General features: G+C 44.3%; 1 protein-coding gene and 1 pseudogene across 2 annotated transcripts in view; both read right to left on the bottom strand.

The window, feature by feature from the left end:
- Positions 1-22,747, bottom strand: part of LOC146060368 (protein argonaute-1) — a 95,681-nt gene that overhangs the window by 5,441 nt on the left and 67,493 nt on the right. For both annotated transcript variants that reach the window (XM_083173504.1, XM_083173505.1), the window contains 9 exons: positions 15,045-15,164; positions 10,977-11,099; positions 10,557-10,690; positions 7,589-7,773; positions 6,310-6,469; positions 4,519-4,609; positions 3,190-3,384; positions 2,961-3,095; positions 2,504-2,605 (listed from right to left, as the gene is read on the bottom strand). In XM_083173504.1, the coding sequence (XP_083029630.1) occupies positions 2,504-2,605; positions 2,961-3,095; positions 3,190-3,384; positions 4,519-4,609; positions 6,310-6,469; positions 7,589-7,773; positions 10,557-10,690; positions 10,977-11,099; positions 15,045-15,164 (1,245 nt within the window). The remainder of the gene's footprint in view (positions 1-2,503; positions 2,606-2,960; positions 3,096-3,189; positions 3,385-4,518; positions 4,610-6,309; positions 6,470-7,588; positions 7,774-10,556; positions 10,691-10,976; positions 11,100-15,044; positions 15,165-22,747) is intronic.
- Positions 19,306-19,422, bottom strand: LOC146061117 (5S ribosomal RNA; annotated as a pseudogene).

Here is a 22,747-nt window from a genome sequence, read left to right as displayed (position 1 = left end):
CCGGCTCAATGCATTACAGGGACGGGCTGCTTTCGGAGCCCTTTTTCTGAATGTGCAAGTTCCCCGCAATAAGATCACACATTACAAGGGGATCCTGGGCAGTAATATTCCACTCAGATCGCATTGTATATGCAATCCTTAATAAATGGGGTCCTAAGTGTTATTAACAAATGCGATCAACAGAGCTGAAAGACAAAAAAACGCAAGGGGAAAAAACAAAACAGAACATGTTTCTATGTAAATACCAACACAACAATGAATCGGCCCAGAAGCGCTGGTTGAAAATTATTGAATTCCTCCTCCAATGTTAATTCTGATTCTTTGTGGCAACAAAATCTCAACGTGAAGAACAAATGGAGATCTAGGTGCAGATGTATGAACTAGCGTTAAGTACTAGTTAACTGGGGGGGGGATACGTGTTTTGATATGCATTATCAGTGCACATAGTGCACGTGTGATAGGGACAGCCCTCCGAGTAATGCTTGGCAGGGCTTTCCCTTGCAATCCCCCCTAGTAATTAGCGGGCGGGGCGATGTATTAACAGCTGACTAATCTTTAAAGTTGCCCTGGTCGCTTTGCCAGCTCAGGGTTAGAGGTGTCCTATCCCCACTGCAGGGACTACGCTCGCCCTGCTGCTGGCTCCAGGCTGCGCTGGAGATGTTGCAAAATAAAAGCGAGATCTTGCGCATGCCCAGAGAGCCGGCCAGGGGGGAGAGCAGGATTTTTTTGGTACTTGTTTCCTAGCACGGCCACAATTTCCCATTGAAATGCATTGAAAAAAGTAAAAATCACGTCGGTCGCGTCGTATGCGGCTAAAAAAGGCTTAAATGGTCCAGACGCGATGCCCCCGATTTCCCATAGGAAACAATGTTAAATGCCTCAATTTACCCGCGATGCCCCCGATTTCCCATAGGAAACAATGTTAAATGCCTCAATTTCACCAAATCATCATAGGGAACAATGGTAAATGGGCCAGAAACCCCCAAAAAAAACCCTGAACAGTGAAATGTCCCCACAAAAGTAGTTTACGCCACCCCATGATCAACGCGAACCCAAAGCGTGGCAAGCGCAGCGAGGCCGTGAGGGGCGGCGGTACACGTCCTCCAACCTTTTCATACCCCCACTATCCACGTCGGCGTGGAGTTGAGAATAGTGTGGCGAGCGCAGCGAGCCACCGAGCCCTAAGCGTGGCGAGCCCCGCGAGGGGACGCGGATACCTTCACAGGTAAACGCGTCCCTTCGCGGGCTTCACAGGTATCCGCGTGCGCTCGCCACACTATTCTATTCTCAACTCCACGCCGACGTGGATAGTGGGGGTATGAAAAGGTCGGAGGACGCGTACCGCTGCGCTCGCCACGCTTCGGGTTCGCGTTGATCGTGGGGTGGCGTAAACTACTTTTGGGGGGACATTTCACTGTTCAGGGGTGTTTTGGGGGGTTTCTGGCCCATTTACCATTGTTCCCTATGATGATTTGGGTAAATTGAGCCATTTAACATTGTTTCCTATGGGAAATCGGGGGCATCGCGGGTAAATTGAGGCATTTAACATTGTTCCCTATGGGGAAATCGCGATTTTTACTCACGATGCCCACGATCATGATCGTTGTGGCCGTGCTAGGAAACAAGTACCATTTTTTTTTTTTTTAAAGCGCATGCTCAGCCCTGTGGGGTGCCGATAAGGAGAGCTGATCCTTTCCATCATTGGAGATCGTGACAAAAAGCAATAGATGTTCCTGAGTTGTGTCATAAAGAGCGAACACGCCTTGTGGTCATGTCAGCGAAAGGGACTGTGTTCTCTGGCGCACAGCTGCTTCCACAGAGGCCATGTTTCACCAGAGACATTGTAATGGTCATGAGCTGATGCAGAGGTCATTGGTGGTCCTCATGTTGTGCCGTTTAGAACTACCAGCAGAATGACATCATGCATAAGCAATGAAAGCGGGGGTCTCATGGCTTGCACTTTCCAGTGCACAAGAAGACTTAAATTAGCATTAGCACAGCCTTAAAGGGACGCCAACAGTCCAGGTTTTAGGGATATCACTGCTCGTGCAGAAATGCTATAATGCAGGTGCAGTAGCATCCATCCCGAATGCAGTCATATAAACGTCCCAATATCTCATAGTGTTCATGTTTTTATACAGTGGGTGAAACTTAATAGCCCTATGAGTTGCAGTCAGTGAGCTATCTTATGGGCCCCACACACACACAGCAACCCGCTGAGCATTGCTAGATCGCTTTGCATGATCGCTCAGTACACAGCAATGTGCCACCGCTGTGTGTTGACTGATCTATCAGGGCCAGAGTTCTCTGGTTTTATAGAATAACAACCAACCAATCAGCTTGAAAGTCTATGGGGAAACTTCTCCAATCTTTAAAAGGCTTGATACATTTCCCTAATGTTTGTCGCTACCTTCAAAAATTTCCCAACATGTAAAGTGCTGCATTCACCTTCAATGTCTGCTTGTGGAGAACATGTCCCTATAGATAATTTGCTGCATATTACCTGGATACCTGCATGACTGCACAGATAAAAATCAAACTCAAATGGATGTGTGATGTTGGTGTCAACAGTTGTTCCCGCTGGAATGTTACCGCTTTTTCCAATCTGTAAAATATGGCAACAAATAAATAAAAATCACATCATTTAAAAAAAAAAAAAAACCCACAAGAAGCTCGCATAGGCTATATAGAAATTATGTGTTAAAATTAAAGTCATCATCACCGTCTGGATGACGAATCATTTAACGTGAGCCTCAAACTTGTTCAAATATTTTCTGATTAATAATGATTCTGCATTCATGAACCTGTTATAACAAGCCAGGGAAATATTTTCTGGAATGGTAGCAGTGACACCTATAGGCTACAATTATGTACAGTAAGCCATTAAAGCATAATAAATGTATCAACTCCTGCATTTAAAAAAAATCATCATCTTATATAAAACGCAGGCCATCGCTTACCCTTTCACTACGGTCAGCACAGAAGAGGCGTGTGTGGTGACGTTTCTGTACCACAATGTAAGTGATACCAGGCTGGTAGTCCTTCTCCAGTTTAATACATGCGTCCCGGATAGCCAGCAGCTCATAATGCAGTATCTGATGTGGTAGACAATACAGCCATCACATGGGTTCATTTCTCAACCCAAAAAAAAAAAAAAAGTTTTTTTTAAACCGGTCCATTTAAAATTACCTGTGGCAGTTGCCCTTCTGGCACTCCATCTCGATAAAAGATGATCCTGGTGGGTTTGAATCGCGTAGATTTATAGAACTGGATGAGGAGCTCCCTCACCATATAGGAAAGGTCCTCAATAATCTCTTGCCTCGGGCGTTGCACTCTGACTGTGGCACAGTATCTGCTCGGATGGGCATCCATACTGCCTACAACCTACAAAAAGGAGAAGAGGGTCAAGGTGTCAGCACCTCATAATAAATGCAGATTTATTTTAGTTCATCTTAAGTGACTCAATGCAAAATTTACTACAGCAACTCGCTTAAGCTCAAGAATCTTAATAATAAACATCTATTTACAGCTTTGCTTGCAGGGGCCAAATCATTCCATGGTCGGTGGCCTTTGAATTATTTGGAATGTACATGCAAAACTAAGACACTCTCAGGTGTCTTTGCTTTGTGTGTTCCTTGTACAGGAACAAGGTGGGAAGCTGACATCCGGTGATGTCAGCTGCCCGCCCCCAGCAGTTGCGTCACTGCCTATTTTCCAGGGGAACGCCCAGCCTTTTTATGGGAACACCCATGAAATGCTGGACGTTCCCATGGGCGTCTCCCCTCGCTACCGCCCCACCCCCGTACTGGTGGGCGCGAACGGGACAGTAAACTATTAGTTCTCTGTGCCAGCTTCCACCCAGCGTATGCGCAATATATATCGCTCCCCTGTGCGAGCGCGCAGGGGAGCGAATGAACCAGAATCTGGCCCTATATGTAATACAGACTATTTAAAAAGGGCATGACTTTGTGGGATATTGGGCTTAGAGCGAAGCTTTTAAATTCAAGTTCTAATCTATGTTTAAGTTCTAATACTCATTAAGCTTCAATCCAAAGTGACTGTCTAAACCATGTCAAAAGCTGCCTATTTAGGGGGGTATTCAATGTTAGGCGTGCTCCCACAGCCATCTCCCGATGGGGGAGAGGGCTGCGGGGCCCTATTCAATGCTGTCTTCCCCGACAGCATTGAACAGGGGTTCTCCGCAGAACTAGCCCGACATCACAAGCTGTCGGGCTCGTTCTGCCAAGAAAAGCCGGAAATCGGCGAGCTCCCTCCTATTTCCATCCTCAGCCTCGCGGCCCTTTCTCGCCGCTCGGCGGCTGGGACATTGAATCCTGACCGCTGAGCTCCAGTCGAGCGAAGCAAGAACGGGACAGGGGCACGGCTGTCGAGCAAGCTCGACAGCCGTGCCCCTGTCCCGTTCTTGCTTCGCTCGACTTGCTTCGCTCGACTGGAGCTCAGCGGTCAGGATTCAATGTACCCCTGACATTGAATACCTCCCTAAGTCTAATTTCTCACCGCAGTGATAGAGGGTTTCTTGCCATCACCAGCAGGCGGGTGCGTCACGTCTGCTCCGAGAAAGATAACTGGTTGCTGGAAGACCGCAGAGCTGTTATGAGGCAAGGAAACAATATCCTGGTTATTATCCTGGTTATGTAATAAGTTTTGGTGCAAATGTAGAATCCAGGACTAGCTGTCAAAAAATTACCACAGAACCTTGATAAACTGTGCTGCTACTAAAAATAGTATTTCAGCCCAAGGGATCACTTGCAGTTAAAAATAACACCTAGCAGAAAATATTTGTTTTCTCCTATCTGACAAAATGTTGATACAGTATAAAGAAATTCTCACCCATATAAAAATTTTCATATATGCATCTACACACACACACACACACACACACCTTTTTGTGACATGAATTCCTAAAGTGCCAAGATATTTTAGTATTGTATATTAAACATTAATGTTTTATCCATGATTGGTATAGATTTGAGCATGTGCCCCTATTTCAGAGAACATTCATCCGTTTGCGTCTGCTTAGATTTTCTCTTGGGCGCACGTCTCATTTTCACCACTGTGTAGAGACAGTGGAATTACTTTCCATGTAACTTATGAGAGCACTAGGTGTCAACATATGTAGAAGAGCACTAGCTAATATCATAAAGTAGTCCATTATTGTTCTCCAAGCTAAGTTCCTGTACAGCCCTTCTCCCACCCTTCACTCTTCTTATCAACTGACAACACTTAACCTTTGAAAATGAAAACCCACTGGGTAAAAATTTTAATAGGATGAGAGAATCAGAAAGTGAGCGATTTGGTAAGAAATCTCCAGTTTTTTTAAAGCGGCAATCATTTACACTGCAAAATCCAACTGGTTTTTGCGGTGTAAATGATTGCGGCTTTAAAAAACTGCAGATTTCTTACCAAATATCTCACTTTCTGAAGCTCTCATCTTATTAAATTTCCCACAAAATGTTAAATTATTATTTAGTGGCCCATTTACTATTGGATCGCATACGCAATGCTATCTAGGTGGGATCTGCCGCCCAGCATTGCACTGCAATATGCAATCCTTTTGGGCCAATGTATGTCCCTGCAGTCTGCTTCGCCTGGTGCTGTGGGATATGCACATTCGCAGTCAGTGCTGACCACCACGCTGACCCCACTGAGTGCACTGCCAGTGGGGCAGTGTGTTCTGTAGCCCGTAGGCCAGGGGTTCCCAATCTTTTTTGATTCACGGCACCCTAGAGAATCAGAAATTTTTTCACGGCACCCCTGGGTCCCAAAAAAATTAAGTAGATTGGGTTTATATGTGATTCTTAGCGGCAGTTATGTGGTAAAGGGTAGGATTTGCTTCTGTTTGTACACATTCTATGATTGGCAGCCACCAGCACTGGTTTTGCTCATAAATAATTAACCATTAATAATTTGAGTTGGTCCTGGACCACCAACCCGCGGCACCCCTGCATGTGTCCCGAGGCACCCTGGGGAGCCGCGGCACACAGTTTGGGAACCACTGCCGTAGGCTACCTCCACCTCAGAATGGCTGTCCCCCAAGGACCTAATGCGATGCTCTCTGATATTGATACATTGGGCAGCATCGCATGCCCCATAGAAACCTATGGGGCTTGCGGCTGTCGGGGGCAGGAAGGATCGGAAGTTTCTGATGCCGTCCCTCCATCTTACATTCAGGGCGAATTAGCCACAAATAGGTAATAGTAAATGGGCCACTTAGTGGGGAAAAAAAGTGATCCCGCCAAACAATTCATTTTTTTTTACCATTGGTATAGAAAAATAAATTAGGATTACCGCTGATGTGGCACTAAGATGTTGTTGATCCCACCCAACTTTACATTAATCTTCAGGCACAAGTTGCTGAGGGTCTGTGGGGAGGTCTTCACCACATTCTTAACCTGGACACACTGGGTGGCCATGCCAAGTAGAGTGTCACCAACACGTTTCACTTCCGCTAGAAACAAAGTAATTATATTTATGAAATGCTTTAACACACTCCAAACTTTTCAACTTTGGACACATCTACTGTACTTTGACATAAAAGCGTCAACATTTTATAGAAGTTGTGTGTACAATAACTTTCTGATCTTCCTGTATAAACAAATACATATCTAAAATATAAATAAATGTTTTATGGTCAAAAACAGTTACACAGATTTATTTCATTACTAGTTACCAGCCATTCAAAATGACAGAATATAATGTCAACGCCATCAACGGTGCACTCCTGAATGGAGCAACACTTGAATTGCTCCATAGGGCACCACCTAGCAATACACAAAACATCTGAATCCCCCCCCCCCCCCATAGAGGTAAGGAGCAGCATTAGCCTTTTATTATATAGCAAATTTCCATGAGTACAAACCACTAGACAGCAACTAGGTCAACAAGCATTAGGGCTACACCACTAGGTTGACATGCAAGAAGGTCAACATGGGGTTATGTTGACAGGGTCATTAGGTCAAAACACACGTTAGGTCGACATGGGTTAAAAAAAAAAAAAAAAAACATTTTACCCGAATGTCGACACGGACACTAAAAAAGTGCACCGCGTTCCCTCGCATGAAAGACCCCATGTTGACCTTTTGACTGTCGACCTTCAGTCACGTCGACCTAATGGTTGACAACCTTCAGTCACGTCGACCCAATTGTTGTCGACCTATTGATTCTATCCCGCTTTAAGAATTCTTCTCTATGATTACACAAATTATAAATCTATAATATCTCTTAGATCAAAAAAACTGCACCAATTTCTTAAATAAATTGTTGTTAGTCTGTGCATATGTTATGGTCCAAATGTTAAAAAAAAAAACCAAGATGACATGTTTTTCAGCCTGCAATGTATTACATTGGTCTTCCCTCCAAGAGTTTTACTTTTCAAAATAGGTGGTGAGCAGTGGCCGTAAATAACAGGAGTGGAAAAAAACACGACAGGTGAACTCAATTCGGATACTACCCCTTTGATGCATGAAATTAAGTCGGGAAGTTCTTTGGTGTTGACTGGGGAAAATATTTTAGGTGAGAATAGCTGTGTAAGAAGGGGGACAGAACAGAAATTGGTCAGATGTCTCACCATACACTGGCGTTTTTCCTGGCAATATGACGATAATGAGCTGCAGTCCAGAATATGTGTTTTTGAGGTGTCTGAACATAGGCTCCACGCTGTCTGCACCCTGTGCGTATTTACAAAAGCATGGCTGACCCTGGATGGGCATCCCAGCGTCCTTAGAGATCTTCCTCAGCTGGTCAGTAAAATTCCTGGAAGGAATGAATAACCAAAGAATTAAGAATATCATTTTGTAAATTAAATAGCTGTAGAAAAAAAATAATAAATGAAACATTTAGAAGAATAAGATATACGGGCAGCTAATTTAATATTAGGCATTAATTGAATATTACCATGTTACCAAAGCAAGCATACAGAAACAAGGATCTGCCAAGTACAAGCTTGACTAATCATGGGAAATATCTGACTAAATCAGCAAAACATAATATCTGTGCTAGGTTATTAAATAATCTTTAGAATTATTTTTAGAATCTGTTGTGACAATACATCAATTACAGTATTAGCAGTTTAAAATTCAACTACCTGTGGGTAAATGGGGAAGATGGGAAATTTGGCAGTGTGAGGTAATTAATGGGCATAAAAAGGAGAGAGGTGTACAAAGAATCCAGTGAGCCCTCTTAGTATAAGTAGATAAGTAGATAAGTAATTATACTGTTTAATGTATGGAGCTGAATATTTCTACTGATAATCAGGTCACAGGGCAGACAACCGAACACATTTATCATGTACTGTACATAGTGGGGGAAATTTAATAGGATTAGACATTCAGAAAGTGAGCGATTTTGGTAAGAAACCTCCAGTGTTTTTAAAGCGGCAATCATCACTGCAAAACCAGTTTGATTCTGCAGTGTAAATGATTGCCGTTCTAAAAAAACTGGAGATTTCTTACCAAAATCGCTCACTTTCTGAATCTCTCATTCTATTAAATTTCGTCACAAGTTGTATAGTCACAAGTGCAAGTTAAAAAAAACAACACACAACACCAACACACAAAACACAACACCAACAACACCACCACACAAAACACAACACCAACTTATATTAACATCAAACTCTGAATAAAGATCCGAATAAAAGATATCACTTGAAGGTTCTGCTACAAGAGAGACTGGCCAACACAATACCACTTGTTTCTAATGATGGGTACAATCTAATAGGTGTACACACACTGTCAAATTTTTTTGACAGATATCATTTATTTTGGCCCTTTTGAATGATATCAGTCAAAATATCTTTTCAGAGTGTATGCTACGACCGATGATGCGTGTACCCGCCGGTTGTTCATTTACTGTGCAGGCAGCTAAATTTGTATATCTTTAAAAAAAAAAAAAAACTATTGACTGTAGCTAGATCTTTCGTGTAATCGTTCAGTGTATATGCACCACATCTTTCATCCAGGACACTAGGGAATTTTAAGCGAAATTGGTCATCAATGTCTTTCAGTGCATACATTGTCCAGTGTGTATGCACCTTTATAGATATATCTAAAGATCAATTGATCTGTAGATATATCTAGAGATGGATCGGACATTCCCCCTTCCCGATCTGTCGACACAAACATCACAAGTGGGCGGGCGCATGCCACTGAGCTGAACATCACCGGCAGTTCCTGGCGCGGCTGTACGGGCAGGTGGATCGCTCTTACACACAGCAGGATGCACTGATATATCCAGCAATGGCTGAGGTTGTAGAGCCAACGCAATATATCTGAACAACGCCGTTCACAAATGTATCACTCATACACACTGGCCGATGGTGCATCGATATATCAGACATTCAAATCGAATTACTTTAAGTAAGTAATCATGAAAATGGAGCCTGGGATGTTGTATTTTTAGGGTCAGATTCTCGTTATCTGGGTTTTTACCGCATTTTGGGATGCTGTAAGCATCCCCTTACAGCATCCCAAAATGCGGTAAAAACCCAGATAACGAGAATCTCCCCCATTGTCTGGATGGGGGGGGGGGGGGGGGGAAATCTGGCGATGCCCCATAGAAGCCAATGGGCTTCTACCGCATCCCACCGCCACCCTGCATCGCCCCCTCCCCCCTCACCTGTGTCCGGGCAGCACAGAGCTGTGCTGCCCGGACCTGTGACCTCCTCCCTGCACTGATCCTCTTCTGGGTGCAGGGAGGAGGAGAGCACGGCACAGCAGCGCCGGGTGTGGGAGGGAGGGGGGAGCCGCCGGGACCTGCTGGGACCCGGCGACTCTCACCGCAAAGGACAGCTCTTAACGCAAGAGCTGTCCTTTGCTATAATTATCGCATATGTTAGAACATATGCAATAATTATAATTGTGATGGGCGGCGAAGGGGGGCGGAGCGTTTTAGAGAATCTCCCCGAATCTACTTATAACCATGTTTGCTATGGACACAGTAAAACTATACCTGCTGTGTGATCCCATATTTGAAATATGATACTTAAAGCTTTGGCTAAGATTTTACAAGAAGGGTCTAGGTTTTAGATGATATTAGCATAAAGCAATAGATATCCAATAGCAGACATTTCCATATATATGCAGCTAATTGGCCCCTGGAGGTCTGTCTCTGCACTGTCAGAAGAACATTTTTTCTCTTTGCTGGCAGATTGCCACAGTACCATAAATGAACTGGGAAAGTGCAAAAGATGCATATAATAATCTCTGTAGTATATTCATTGTTTACAGCTATTGCTTTACCCAGTCATCGTGGTATTACAACCAAATATTGTAAAATCTGAAAGAAATAAAAAATCCTATGTATATATACATATATCTAAAAAAAAAAAAAAAAAAAAGTTAAGCCCGCTCGAAGAAAATGCTTCGAAAGCTAGTCTACTACCTTGGGATTGCCTCTGTGTTTGTGCATGTGTTAGCCATAAGGATGTAGTTTTACTCACTGCCAACAGATGGCAGTGTTTCAGAGACACACAAACGGGCACAAAAATTATATAAATATATAAAACTATTGACAGTTGTAGCTGATGCAGCACTCACTTTAGCACTTCCTCCCTGCATTGCTTCTGTGGAGCGAAGCAGGCAATGGCCCAGACTTTTATCTCAATGCCATTGTAGAACTGCTTTCCTCTCATGTCCCACACACCTTGGTTTGGCGTTGCAATCGCTCTGTTCTAAAAAAAATTAATCATTAAGAAACTATTCATTGACAGTCACTGACACTGCTCAGAAAGACAGGATTACAATGCCATGCTACATAATGTGGACGTCTTCTGCCGTTAAACTCACCTCATGAATACCATGGTGAATAAGAAGAAGGTGCATTTTCTCCCATGCTTCAATGTAAATTATTCAAAAACATGCTCTATTGTGCATTTGTGAAACATACAGGAATAACACATCATATAACCTTCCATAACTTCAGACAAGTCTTTCCATAGCCATGTACTGTAAACTTACTCTGCCTCCATACTGCAATATTGGTGCTGGGAGGACCCTTCCTGTGACCTCTGTCATGTCATCTTTCACTTTGATTCCAAACTCTTGGATGTATGGGTCCAGATTGTAGCTTGCATTTTTCATCTAATAACAGAGAGAGATATAAAGGTTGGAACAAAAAAAGTATACAACATGCTACAGAAATGTAATTATACTACATGAGGAGATATGGTGGCCGACATGCAGGAAGGTCAGCATGATGGTCGACATGCAGGAAGGTCGACGGGGTCATTAGGTCGACAGTTTTTTTTATTGTTTTTTGAGCAAAAATGTGGCAACAAGTGGTATTTCATGCCCTACCCAGCGCCGGTGCAAGGCACCTCAGCGCCCCGGCGTACAGCGCATGGTCCACGGGCGGGCAGCATGATGCATGGCCATGGACGGGAGGGGAGGGGGTGCGGGCGCCGCAGCAAGTCAGCGGTAGTTCAGGTGACTTGCTCAGGTGCACGGTCCACAGGCAGGCGGGGGCAGCATGTCAGCGGTGGTGCGTGTGAGCGGTGCTGGTGGGGCCTTAACTGGATTTATGGGGGGGGGGGGGGGGGTGGATGAGCCTGGAGCGGACTCCACTCACCTTGCTCCACACCGCTGACCTGCTCACAAGTGCCGCCCTCCAGTGGCCAGCGCCCCAGGCAAATGCCTAAGGCTGCCTAGAGGTGGCGCCGGCCCTGGCCCTACCATCCACTAGGGTGTGGTAGGAGAATAAAATAGTGTGCCGGGCGCAGCGACACACCTTGCCCAAACACGTTTCAGTGTCCCTGACGACACGACATGTGCCAACAGGCAGCATTACATGCCCTACCATCCACTAGGGCTTGGCGGGAGAATAAAAAAGTGTGCTACGTTACTGTGTCCATGTCAACACGACATGTGCCAACAGGCGGTATGTCATGCCCTACCATCCACTAGGGCATGGTGAGAGAATAAAATAATGTGCCAAGCGTAGCGCTGCCCCGTGCCCGAAGCATGGCAATCACAGCGAGCCATGCGAGGGGACGCGGTGCTACGTCTTAGTGTTTAAGTTGACTGTGTTGACATTCCGGTAAAAAGAAAAAGTTGACTTTTTCAATATCGACCTTACCCATGTCGACCTAATGACCCTATCAACCTTACCCATGTCGACCTAAATGCATGTTGACCTAATGCTTGTCGACCATAATGCTGGTGACCTAATTATCCATACCCTACATGAGAATATATTTCTATCTATGGCTGTCACATAGGATCGAGTTCCATGATTATGCACTATTAGCCACAGATGATTCATGAGTGCGAATCATCATCACGACATCGGACGCACTTTACGGTGGATAGAATTCGCCAAGAAGTGATCGCTGCCCCATAGGGTTGCAAGCAATTTTTAGCAAATTCGGGCATGCAAAGATATGCAAAATCAGGTTAAAACGGGTGCCAATGCCAGCGTTTAAGCGCCGTTAGAATGGCACCTCGCACAGAATAAGATCGACCCCTAACACCTGCCAGAGCGCATCTATAGAAGTCCCATTTTGTGGAATTCGGTTTAAATTTACTAAAGTGTGGGTTTTTAGAAGTGGAGATGTGGCCTATAGCAACCAGATTCTAACTACTATCTTCTAGAAGGTGCTATACAAATGATACGTATAATCAGAGGCGTAACTAGGACCTTGTGGGCCCCATAGCAAAATCCTGATAGGGCCCCCCTGTCATTGTCACTACAATGCCCCTTACGGGTACAGAAGAGTGATAGACAAAGAGGGTGTCAGGGAGAGACTGCTTTCTGGAAAAAAGGGAATGAAATAAAGGAGGGAGAGAGACAGAGAGGGTGTCAGGGAGTTAGAGGGAAAGGCATATGAAGAAGATAGATGGAATTATAGATACTGTAGATGGTGTCAGAGAGAGAGAGAGTGGGAGGAGCAACAGGGAAAATGGGTGTGTGCATTAGTGAAAGACAGTGTATAGAAGGGAACAAGAGAGAGAATGTCAGGGAGAAAGACTGTCAGGAGAGATTGTGTGTCATTAAGAGTGATAGAGAGTGAGTGTCAAGGAGAGGGAGAGAGAGTGTCAGAGAGCATGGGAGAGAGAGTGTGTGTGAGGGAAAGAGAGGGAGAAAGGGGGAGATTCTCTAAGCTAAAAATGCGGTAAAAACCCCGGGTTACCGCGGCGGGGGGGGGGCATCGCCAGAAAAATCTGGCGATGCCCCATAGAAGCCAATGGGCTTCTATCGCAACCCTCCGCCGACCCCTCCCCCCTCACCTGTGTCCGGGCAGCACAGCGCAGTGCTGCCCGGACCTGTGACCTCCTCCCTGCACTGATCCTCTTCCTGGTGCAGGGAGGAGGAGAGCCCGGCGCAGCAGCAGCGCCGGGTGTGGGAGGGAGGGGAGAGCCGCCGGGACCTGGCGACTCTCACCGCAAAGGACAGCTCTTAACGCAAGAGCTGTCCTTTGCCTTAATTATCGCATATGTTACAGCATATGCGATAATTAAATATGCGATGGGCGGCGAAGGGGGGCGGAGATTCTTAGAGAATCTCCCCCAAAATGAAGGAGGAAGAGTGAGCAGGAGAGACACTAACAGGACAGGTAGAATGGACATAGAATTACACTGACAGACTGACTGGGGAAGGGTAATGACAGACAGAGCGCCATAAGGGTGCATAGATTAATTGGGCGGACAGACAGGGTATAGATAGAGGTAAGGAGCATAGATGGGCAATACATGTATCCAGCAGATTGTGAACTTAAAGTGGCCTGGGACAAAAAACAATGAAAGTGGCCTCATGTACAGTAAGCAGGACCAAATAAACTGTAGTAGTGGCCCTAAGTACAGGTGGGATTGTTTTTAAGCACATGTGGATTGTACTTAAGTACAGGTGGTAGAAAGAGGGGGACACACAGAAGGGGGCAGATTGTCTCCAGCAAGGGGGAGGGTTCGCAGGCACACACAGATTGGAGCAGGGGGGCAGGCTGTCACCGTCAGGTGGGGAGGTCGCAGGCACACACAAGAGAGCATGGTAAGTGCCTGCAGTCACTTGGGGGGGGGGGGTCAGACACACATAGAAGGAAGCAAGCAAAGAGGCGGGCCTGACACTTGTCTGGGGGAGGGGGGGGGGGTCACAGGCAGCCCGGTAGTGAGGATGAGGGGAAAGTAGCAGCATCTGCCCCCACCCCCATTCTTTTACCTGTCTGTGTGTGGGAGCCATCCTGTCAGCCTTGCATCGGGAGGAGTTGTGCCGACAGTCACTGTCCATCCTCCACTGTGTTGACTGCTGGGGAGGAGCACTGCCTGGCTGACTTCTCAAGCGCATCCTGCTACATTGCAGGATGATGAAACCGCCGGGCACCCGCTGGTAACACAATCTCAGCGAGCGCCCGGCAATTAGAAAAGTAAGCTGCAGCGCCCTCTCTAGTAGCGCTCTACGCAGCCAGTGACCCGGCCCTACCCCGCTTCCCTCTCAGGAAGTACCTGTAACTGCCGGACGGACCCTAACATAGTGCAGCATCGCGGCGCACCATCTCCTTAAAGAATGAAAGGGGAAACATTCAGAAGGGTGCAGGGGATTGTTTGCTGGGATCTCGGGCCCCCCCAGCGGCCGGGCTCCATAGCAATTGCATCCCCTGCAACCTCCTTAGTTACGCCACTGCGTATAAACTAATTGATTGCTTTGGGCAATCGCTCACTTCCCCACCACGCTGCAGCTGAGACCCTCTATCATTTGCAGAAGATACCAGGAGGGTTTGAATTTGGGTTTGAATTGCTATGGAAATGGTCGTATTAATAAATATTTGTAATGACAGCTAATGAGGTGCATTTTAAGTGTAAATTGAATTGCTACTCCATTGACATATTAAGAAGAAACAGCTTACAGACACCCCTTATATATTCTGATTACTACCTCTGTTCTTCACTATGCAGCAGTGCTAAAGAAAACCATGCTAACAGCAGCATAGAATCACTAATATAGTCTGATACATGCCTAAAGCAAAGTGAAGCATTACAGCCAAATCACAGTTGGACTTTTTTATCTTCTGAAAAATAACATGCAAAGTCACTGACCAGCCTGCTGATCTCCTCCTGCCTGTCTGGAGCAGACCGGGCTGTTGCTTTGATCATGGTGGAGGTCTGATTGTCAGTCAGTTTCTTGATGCATCGCTGGCCAGCTACAATATTACAGACCTGTAATAAAAGTATATTAATATTTACTGTGACAGTCTAATCAGAAGCCTGATAAAAAAAATTGCGCTTTTGTATTCTTCAGTAGAGAGCCAGAAATTATACAGGTGTGCCGAAAACACATAAGGCGGTATTCAATTGTTTTCACCTGTCCTCGCACCCATGCCCACTGGCAGGATTCAATTGTTTCTGCCGATGGGTGTCCTTACAATTTAAACTCGCTACCCCAGGCGTGGTGAGCAGAAATGTGCAAACTGCCACCAGTTTGAACAGTAACAATGCATTTTTGCATGCGATTTGCGGACGATTTTCAGCCAATTTCGTGGGCGCCGCGATAATACACAAGTACCACAAATTCTGGTTTGCATATCAGTGCTGATATACAGACCACACTGTGCTAGAAGCACTACAACAAACAGCGACACCCCAGACAGGGAAGAGGAACTGCATGGGTTCTCAAAGTTGGCAGGTGCTAGAATGAACACTATGTAGTACAAAGACATTAGCAGTGCTGTTACCTCTGCTTATAGGATATCACACACAAGCCATTGGACTTTGGTCCCCAATTATTAACTGTGTTATTGTTCAAGTAATGCATACTTAACAAAGTAACAGCAGTTTCCAAACAAAGATCCGAGACCAGACTTTATACCCTAAATACTAACCACTTCCATTGTGCTCCACAAAAATCAAACTCTGAGAGCTGGTAACCTTTCTACTACAACTGCTATGGAAGGGTGGATGTACAGTTCCGTTTGCATATTCCACGTACTGTACACTACACTGCAGATCACATGCCAGGAAGTCAGTCTGGTCTTTCATTGGTGAAGAATCATAAGCAGCACTATAAAAGTACAAATCAATCTCAAACATTCTGTTACCATTACCTATCAATATTAACAGTTTATCCAATATTTGCAAGTCAATAAGACTGGCTAATTAAACCTTAAATTAAAGTAATGGTTTATTTTTTTCTATCATACTGCCTGGAACTAGATGGGGTTATGCAAGCTAATAAATAAATGAATGGTATGCAGTCATATTACAAAATACCGACCACCATTGGTCAACAGTCAAAATGCTGACATTTAACATGTTGAAAAGTCCAAAAGTCGACATGAGTTTCTCATGATTTTTTCCTTAGAAAACAGCTTGCTCTTACGTCACCATCCAAGTTGGCATAGTTAGATTATGCAAGGGGATGCGGTACACAAATACTGTATGTTGTCCATATTGACAGACACCAAAAAAAAAAAATCATGCTGACTTTTTGACCGGATGATATTTCAAAGGTTGGCATTTTGACCATGTCGGTACAATAAAAGTTGGTATTATGAACGTGTCGGTATTCTGACTGTCAGTCAATGGTGGTCTGTATTTTGATTGTTGGGAAATCATTCTGAACCCAAATGAATAGACACTTATAACAAACAAAGGGGCAGATGTATTTAAGAGATAAATGCAAAGGTGATAAGGAGAGACAGCCAATCACCTGCTTACTGCCATGTTACAGGCTGTTTCTGAAAAAGTCAGTAAGGAGCTGATTGGCTGGACGTTTATCTCTCCTTATCACCCTTGCATTTATCTCTTGTTAAGGCTTAATACATCTGCCCCACAGCACTTAGCAAAAATACATCCACAGATTTCCCTACTCTTTCCAGATCGGAGGCTATAGGACAAGTCAAAAGCCCCAAATAATAAAGTAATCATGAAATAAAATTTACCAATATAAAAACAGGTTGTGCCTTAAAGCTGAAAGATATCTCATCACATCATGCACAAAGTTAACTACTGTAATTATTTGGACTGAAAACCATAGAGAGCCTGGGACACTGACGACCACATTTAATATGTCTATCATGCAAACATTTTTATATAGAAAAGCATTCAGTTTATCACAATAAAACCAAAACTACCATGTTCCAAATGATAGAGCTACTTGTTCCTCAGAGCAGGTGATTACAGGTATACAAGTCTCTGAGATCATCCCATTTATGTCAGCTGCTTGCTAATTACATGGTCACACCCCTGAATGACTGCTAGACCAGTGGTTCCCAACCCTAGTCCTCAAGTACCCCCAACAGTGTATGTTTTGCAGGTCTCCACACAGACTCACACGTGCTATAATTAGCTCCACCTGTGGATCTTTTCAAATGTGCCTGAATAATGAGTGAACCAAAAAGCAAGGAAAGGGACTAGAGGACACCCTGAAAGGGTGAAATCTAGAGGGGGGGGCGCTTTGACACAAGTGGCTTCTGAGCAGCTGCTGAAAACAGGTTAGTTACTCCTGTAGGAATGTAGTACAACAGAAAAAGAGAAATAGCAGCGCTAGAACAATTAAAACAATAAATTGGATGATCTTTACATAAAGAAATGTTTTACTTGGAAAATAACACAACATACAATATAAAAAAAACAGCACACCTGAGTGTGTATATAAAAAACATTTATAAATGTAGAGTACCCCAATACCACAATGAGGAGAATATAGTGAAGAGTCCGGTCCTAGTATGCCCAGAATGAAGAAAAGAGATGAATATTTACCACTCCAGTCAGAAATTTGCGATAAATGAATTTGTAGGTGGAAAATGGCCAAATGTCCTTGTATCCTGGTGGTCGGCCCAAGTTGGCACAAATAACCGTACCACTGGAGATGTTAGGAGGACGATTGTTTGGTCACCTTTTGCATATGGAGAAATGAAGCAATGATCCTGGAGTTCCACTCCAGGATCATTGCTTCATTTCTCCATATGCAAAAGGTGACCAAACAATCGTCCTCCTAACATCTCCAGTGGTACGGTTATTTGTGCCAACTAGGGCCGACCACCAGGATACAAGGACATTTGGCCATTTTCCACCTACAAATTCATTTATCGCAAATTTCTGACTGGAGTGGTAAATATTCATCTCTTTTCTTCATTCTGGGCATACTAGGACCGGACTCTTCACTATATTCTCCTCATTGTGGTATTGGGGTACTCTACATTTATAAATGTTTTTTATATACACACTCAGGTGTGCTGTTTTTTTTTATATTGTATGTTGTGTTATTTTCCAAGTAAAACATTTCTTTATGTAAAGATCATCCAATTTATTGTTTTAATTGTTCTAGCGCTGCTATTTCTCTTTTTCTGTTGAATAATGAGTGAACCTGCCGGGTGACCTGGAAAACGTGCACTGTTGGAGGTACTTGAGGACCAGGGTTGGGAACCATTGCGCTAGACCAGTGGTAGCCAACCCTAGCCCTCAAGAGCTACCAACAGTTCACATTTTCCAGACAACCTAGCTGCTGCACTCATTAATCACTGACACATTTTAAAAGATCGAATTAGAATAAGTGTCTACAGAAAGACGCAGGGAGAACAAAACGGGTTTTTGGGGCACACTTTAAATAGTAAGTAGGTGAAAAGATTGTGAACAAATGGGTGACGTAAAATCTAACCTTTATTTATTAACACTTAAAATACATACATGCACACGTCAATTTTGATACAAAGGACAATTTAATATGCAGAATAGCATGTGAGTTAAACTGAGGTAATCGATTATAATAGTTAATACACAATGCAGAAAAAAGGGTCGTAATACAAAGTCCGTCAAGTAGGCGAAAATGATTTGCAGGGAATTTACCAGGCAATAGGCAATTTTTGAGCAAGACAGAATAATACAAGATAATAATAGAATGCACAACCAAGGTGCATTGATTGTTTTGTTTGAGTCTTGCTACGGACCCTCAATTGATATCATACAATAATTTAACCCATATATCGTTGTAAGCAGTGGCGTAAGTTCGTTCCAGTTGCCCGGAGGCAAGATATATACACGCACACATACAACCCTATATAACCTTATAGAAAATATATATTTCTGTTCAGATAAATAGATAACATATATATATATTTCAGAACTCAGCCACAGAAGCAATATCATTGGCTTTTAAATAACTGACTTAACTTCCAGGGGAGTAGAGAGGTGCCCCCTTGGGAGCAGGAGCCCGGTGGCAGATGACTCCATTGCCTCCCAGAGTTCTGCCACTGGTTGTAAGGGTTACAGGTTTAGGTTACTGATGGTGAAGCAGAGTTTGTAGATGAGAAGAAAGGGGGAATGCTCTTCGTGTGCATTCGCTACTTCTGCTGTCTGGATGTTAATACAGCACTGGATATTCCCTGGTGGTCTCCCAAGAGGTACTGATCCAGCCAGTCACTGCTTAGCTGCTGAGTTCGGATGGGATCAGGCGGCACAGCGATGTATGGCAGTATATATCGACAGATGAGAGAGCCTCAAATGTTACTAGGAGCCAGTTGTCACTTCTGCTTTTCACCCGGTGTCACCCAGGTGAATGAGAGAGTGAACGAGTCCAGGTGAGAGATGATAATAGGTAGAAATAGACATGAGAGGAGGGAATAATGCACAGATAAAATAGGTATATGTACCCACTGCAGGAGTTTTATGGGTTTGTAGTTACTGTACCAGTAATGGGAAATACTGTGCACTGTACCACATGCAGGGGTGAGTAAGGTCTTTATGATTCATGGATTAGTGTATGTGCACAATGGACACCGAATCATTAGTAGCAGCATACACAATAACGTATAACACATGCATATACCGACAAAAATAAGAGGAAAAGAAGATCTCATTAAATGGTTAAATATTTAAATTATTAAATTAGGGTAATGGATATTTGGCAACAGATGTAATAGCAAGTACTTATTTAGTGGTTCCTAATTTGCATGGTACTGCCGCCCACTATTTAGTATTAGTTAAATGTTATATTTAGGAGTAATTGGTTAAATTTGAATCATGCCAATTTAAATAATAGTGAAAGGTGATAAATGACAGCAGGTGACGGCGTTTGCAGGTAAAATATTAACGCTTCTAGCAAGATGCGATTTATGCCCATATATTGAGTGTAAGTCACAAAAGGATCGCTGACCGTATACTGGGGTCAGAGCCCAGGTTGCGGTAAGTATGGCAGACAGTGCAGAAGCGGAGGTAGTTGCCGGCGTCTCCGGCTGCTGCAGGATGGCGTTCGTTCGGCCGGTAACGTGTGCTGGCTGTCAGGGGCTTGGATCACGTCACGCTGGCCACGCCCCTACGCGTTTCGTCAGAGACTTCCTCAGTGGGGTGGCCAACGTGACGTACAGGGGCTGTTCTTATTGAGCATTTGCTCCAATCGGCTTTCCAGCATTACTATCAGTGCTGGTGCCGCCCTTCATTGAATGATTGTGCTAGTGGCGATCTTGGATTTAATGGATTGTTCCAACCACACTGTGCAAGTGTTACAATTTCAATCATAAGATACAAAATGTTTATATATTAAAAAGTTAGCATAAATTCCATACAGCGAATAAAATTAATTTAAAATTAGGTCACAGAAATTATGTCAGAAAGGAACTTTTCACTATGGTGCTGTCCTAGTGTGGACTTTGCTTTTCTGCTGTATTTTGTGCCGTATTATTGCTATTTTTACTGATGTAGACGGCTTACGTCCAAAGCTACTGGACGTAAGCCGTCTACATCAGTAAAAATAGCAATATATAACTTTTTAATATATAAACATTTTGTATCTTATGATTGAAATTGTAACACTTGCACAGTGTGGTTGGAACAATCCATTAAATCCAAGATCGCCACTAGCACAATCATTCAATGAAGGGCGGCACCAGCACTGATAGTAATGATGGAAAGCCGATTGGAGCAAATGCTCAATAAGAACAGCCCCTGTACGTCACGTTGGCCACCCCACTGACGAAGTCTATGACGAAACGCGTAGGGGCGTAGCCAGCGTGACGTGATCCAAGCCCCTGACAGCCAGCACACGATACCGGCCGAACGAACGCCATCCTGCAGCAGCCGGAGACGCCGGCAACTACCTCCGTCCTGTCTTGCAGAGGTCCCGTGAGTTCCAACCACTCTGTAGCGGTGACAGTTGTGTATGCTGATCTTGCCAGTGGAATTAATTGTTGAATCTAGTGGTAACCAGCCCACTCCAGACGTAATACTCGGTACGAGTTTTGCACACTAGAGTGACCACTTGTGTGTTTTAAAATTTTGTTTTTTTAAATAAAACGATATTGCACTATTGGGCGCCCCCCTGTCCCCTCTTTCTTTCCAGAATCCATTAGGTGCCTTTGGATAGGGCCCTTTTACAGTGGGGAGCAGCGGTGATCTTTGCGGTGATCCTCTGGTGATCTTTGCAAATGGGAACATATAAGTAAGCGTCCTGTATGTCGAGGGACACCATGAAGTCCCCCAGTTCCAATGCTTGCATTATGGAGCAAAGTGATTCCATCCTGAATTTGGAACCCTGAGGTTCAGTTGCTTCAATCTGAATATGAGCCAAAGATATCCATCTGGCTTTTGGACCAGAAACAAGTTTGAATAGAACCCTGAACCCCTCTGAGAAGGAGGAACCTGCACAATAACTCCTTTTGGGAGGAGAGCCACTACTGACTTCTTGAGGGCCTCTGCATTCTCTATCTGGTCCGGTTGTCCAGTGTTGAATTCTGGCCCTTACCCAGGAATCTGATGTCATCTCCAACCAAATGCTGGCAAATTGGAAAAGGCCACCTGTGGAGGATCCCGGTGGGGACTCACCCTGTCATGCCGTAGGTTTGTCAGGTTGTTTGGGTGCTTGGATGACGCTAAAACTTTTGAAGAGATGACTGCAGAGTCTAGAGCTGCCTCACCCATATAAGTAGATGCTTCCCTGATTTGATCCACAAAGGAGAGAAGCTCAGACCTATGGGTACCAGCGGTAATATGTTCCGCTAATTCATCTGCCCAGCTTCCAATAGCTTTTGTCACCCAGGCTGAAGCAAGAGTTAGACATAAAGCAACTCCTGCATTAGTGATGATGGACTTCAAAAATTGGTCCAATTTTTTATCTGTTGGGTCCTGAATTGACACCACATTAGGGATAGGTAATGTGATGGATTTGACCAAACACGCCACATGGGCATCCACAGATGGAGGTATCTCCAACTTCTTGCATTCCTCTTGTTCAAACTGATAAAATGAAATAAGATGTTTGGAAACAATGAACTTTTTGTGTGGAGGTGACCACGCTTCTGTTTGGACTCCCTCCAGCTGAGTAGAGGACGGAAATACAGAAGTATCCTTCTTCTTAGGTTTGAAGCAGGGGGTTGTTCCACATCTTTAATCTTAAGTCTCATCCTGACTGCTTTGATCAAAGCATCAACTCTGGAGACATGTGTTCATCCTGAATTGAGGAAGAACACACTTCAGATGATGGTGAGTTTGAGTCATCGTTCGACATTTCCTCAGATTCCGATTCTTCCAGAGAAGGGCATGCAGCAGTGGTTTGTTTCCCTCTGCGTCTGGTAAAAGGAGCGATTAGGTGCTGTAAAGAGTTAGGAACATGCACCAAACCATGCACAGAGGACGAGAGTCCCTGTACCCCAGCAGGCAAGGGCGTAACTACCATAGGTGCAAGGGGTGGAGCTGCTATGGGGCCCAGAGCTGCAGGGGGGCCATCTTTACTGTCTAAGTAATATGTTTTACATACATTTATCACCATAAGTTGATAAATAGGGGGCCCTTACAAACTTCTGCTATGGGGC

Source organism: Crinia signifera, chromosome 2, assembly GCF_055691185.1.
Source record: "Crinia signifera chromosome 2, ASM5569118v1, whole genome shotgun sequence".
NCBI classification, from domain to species: Eukaryota; Metazoa; Chordata; class Amphibia; order Anura; family Myobatrachidae; genus Crinia; species Crinia signifera.
Note: the sequence above shows the minus strand (reverse complement) of the source record. Positions and strands in the feature narration are given on the sequence as shown.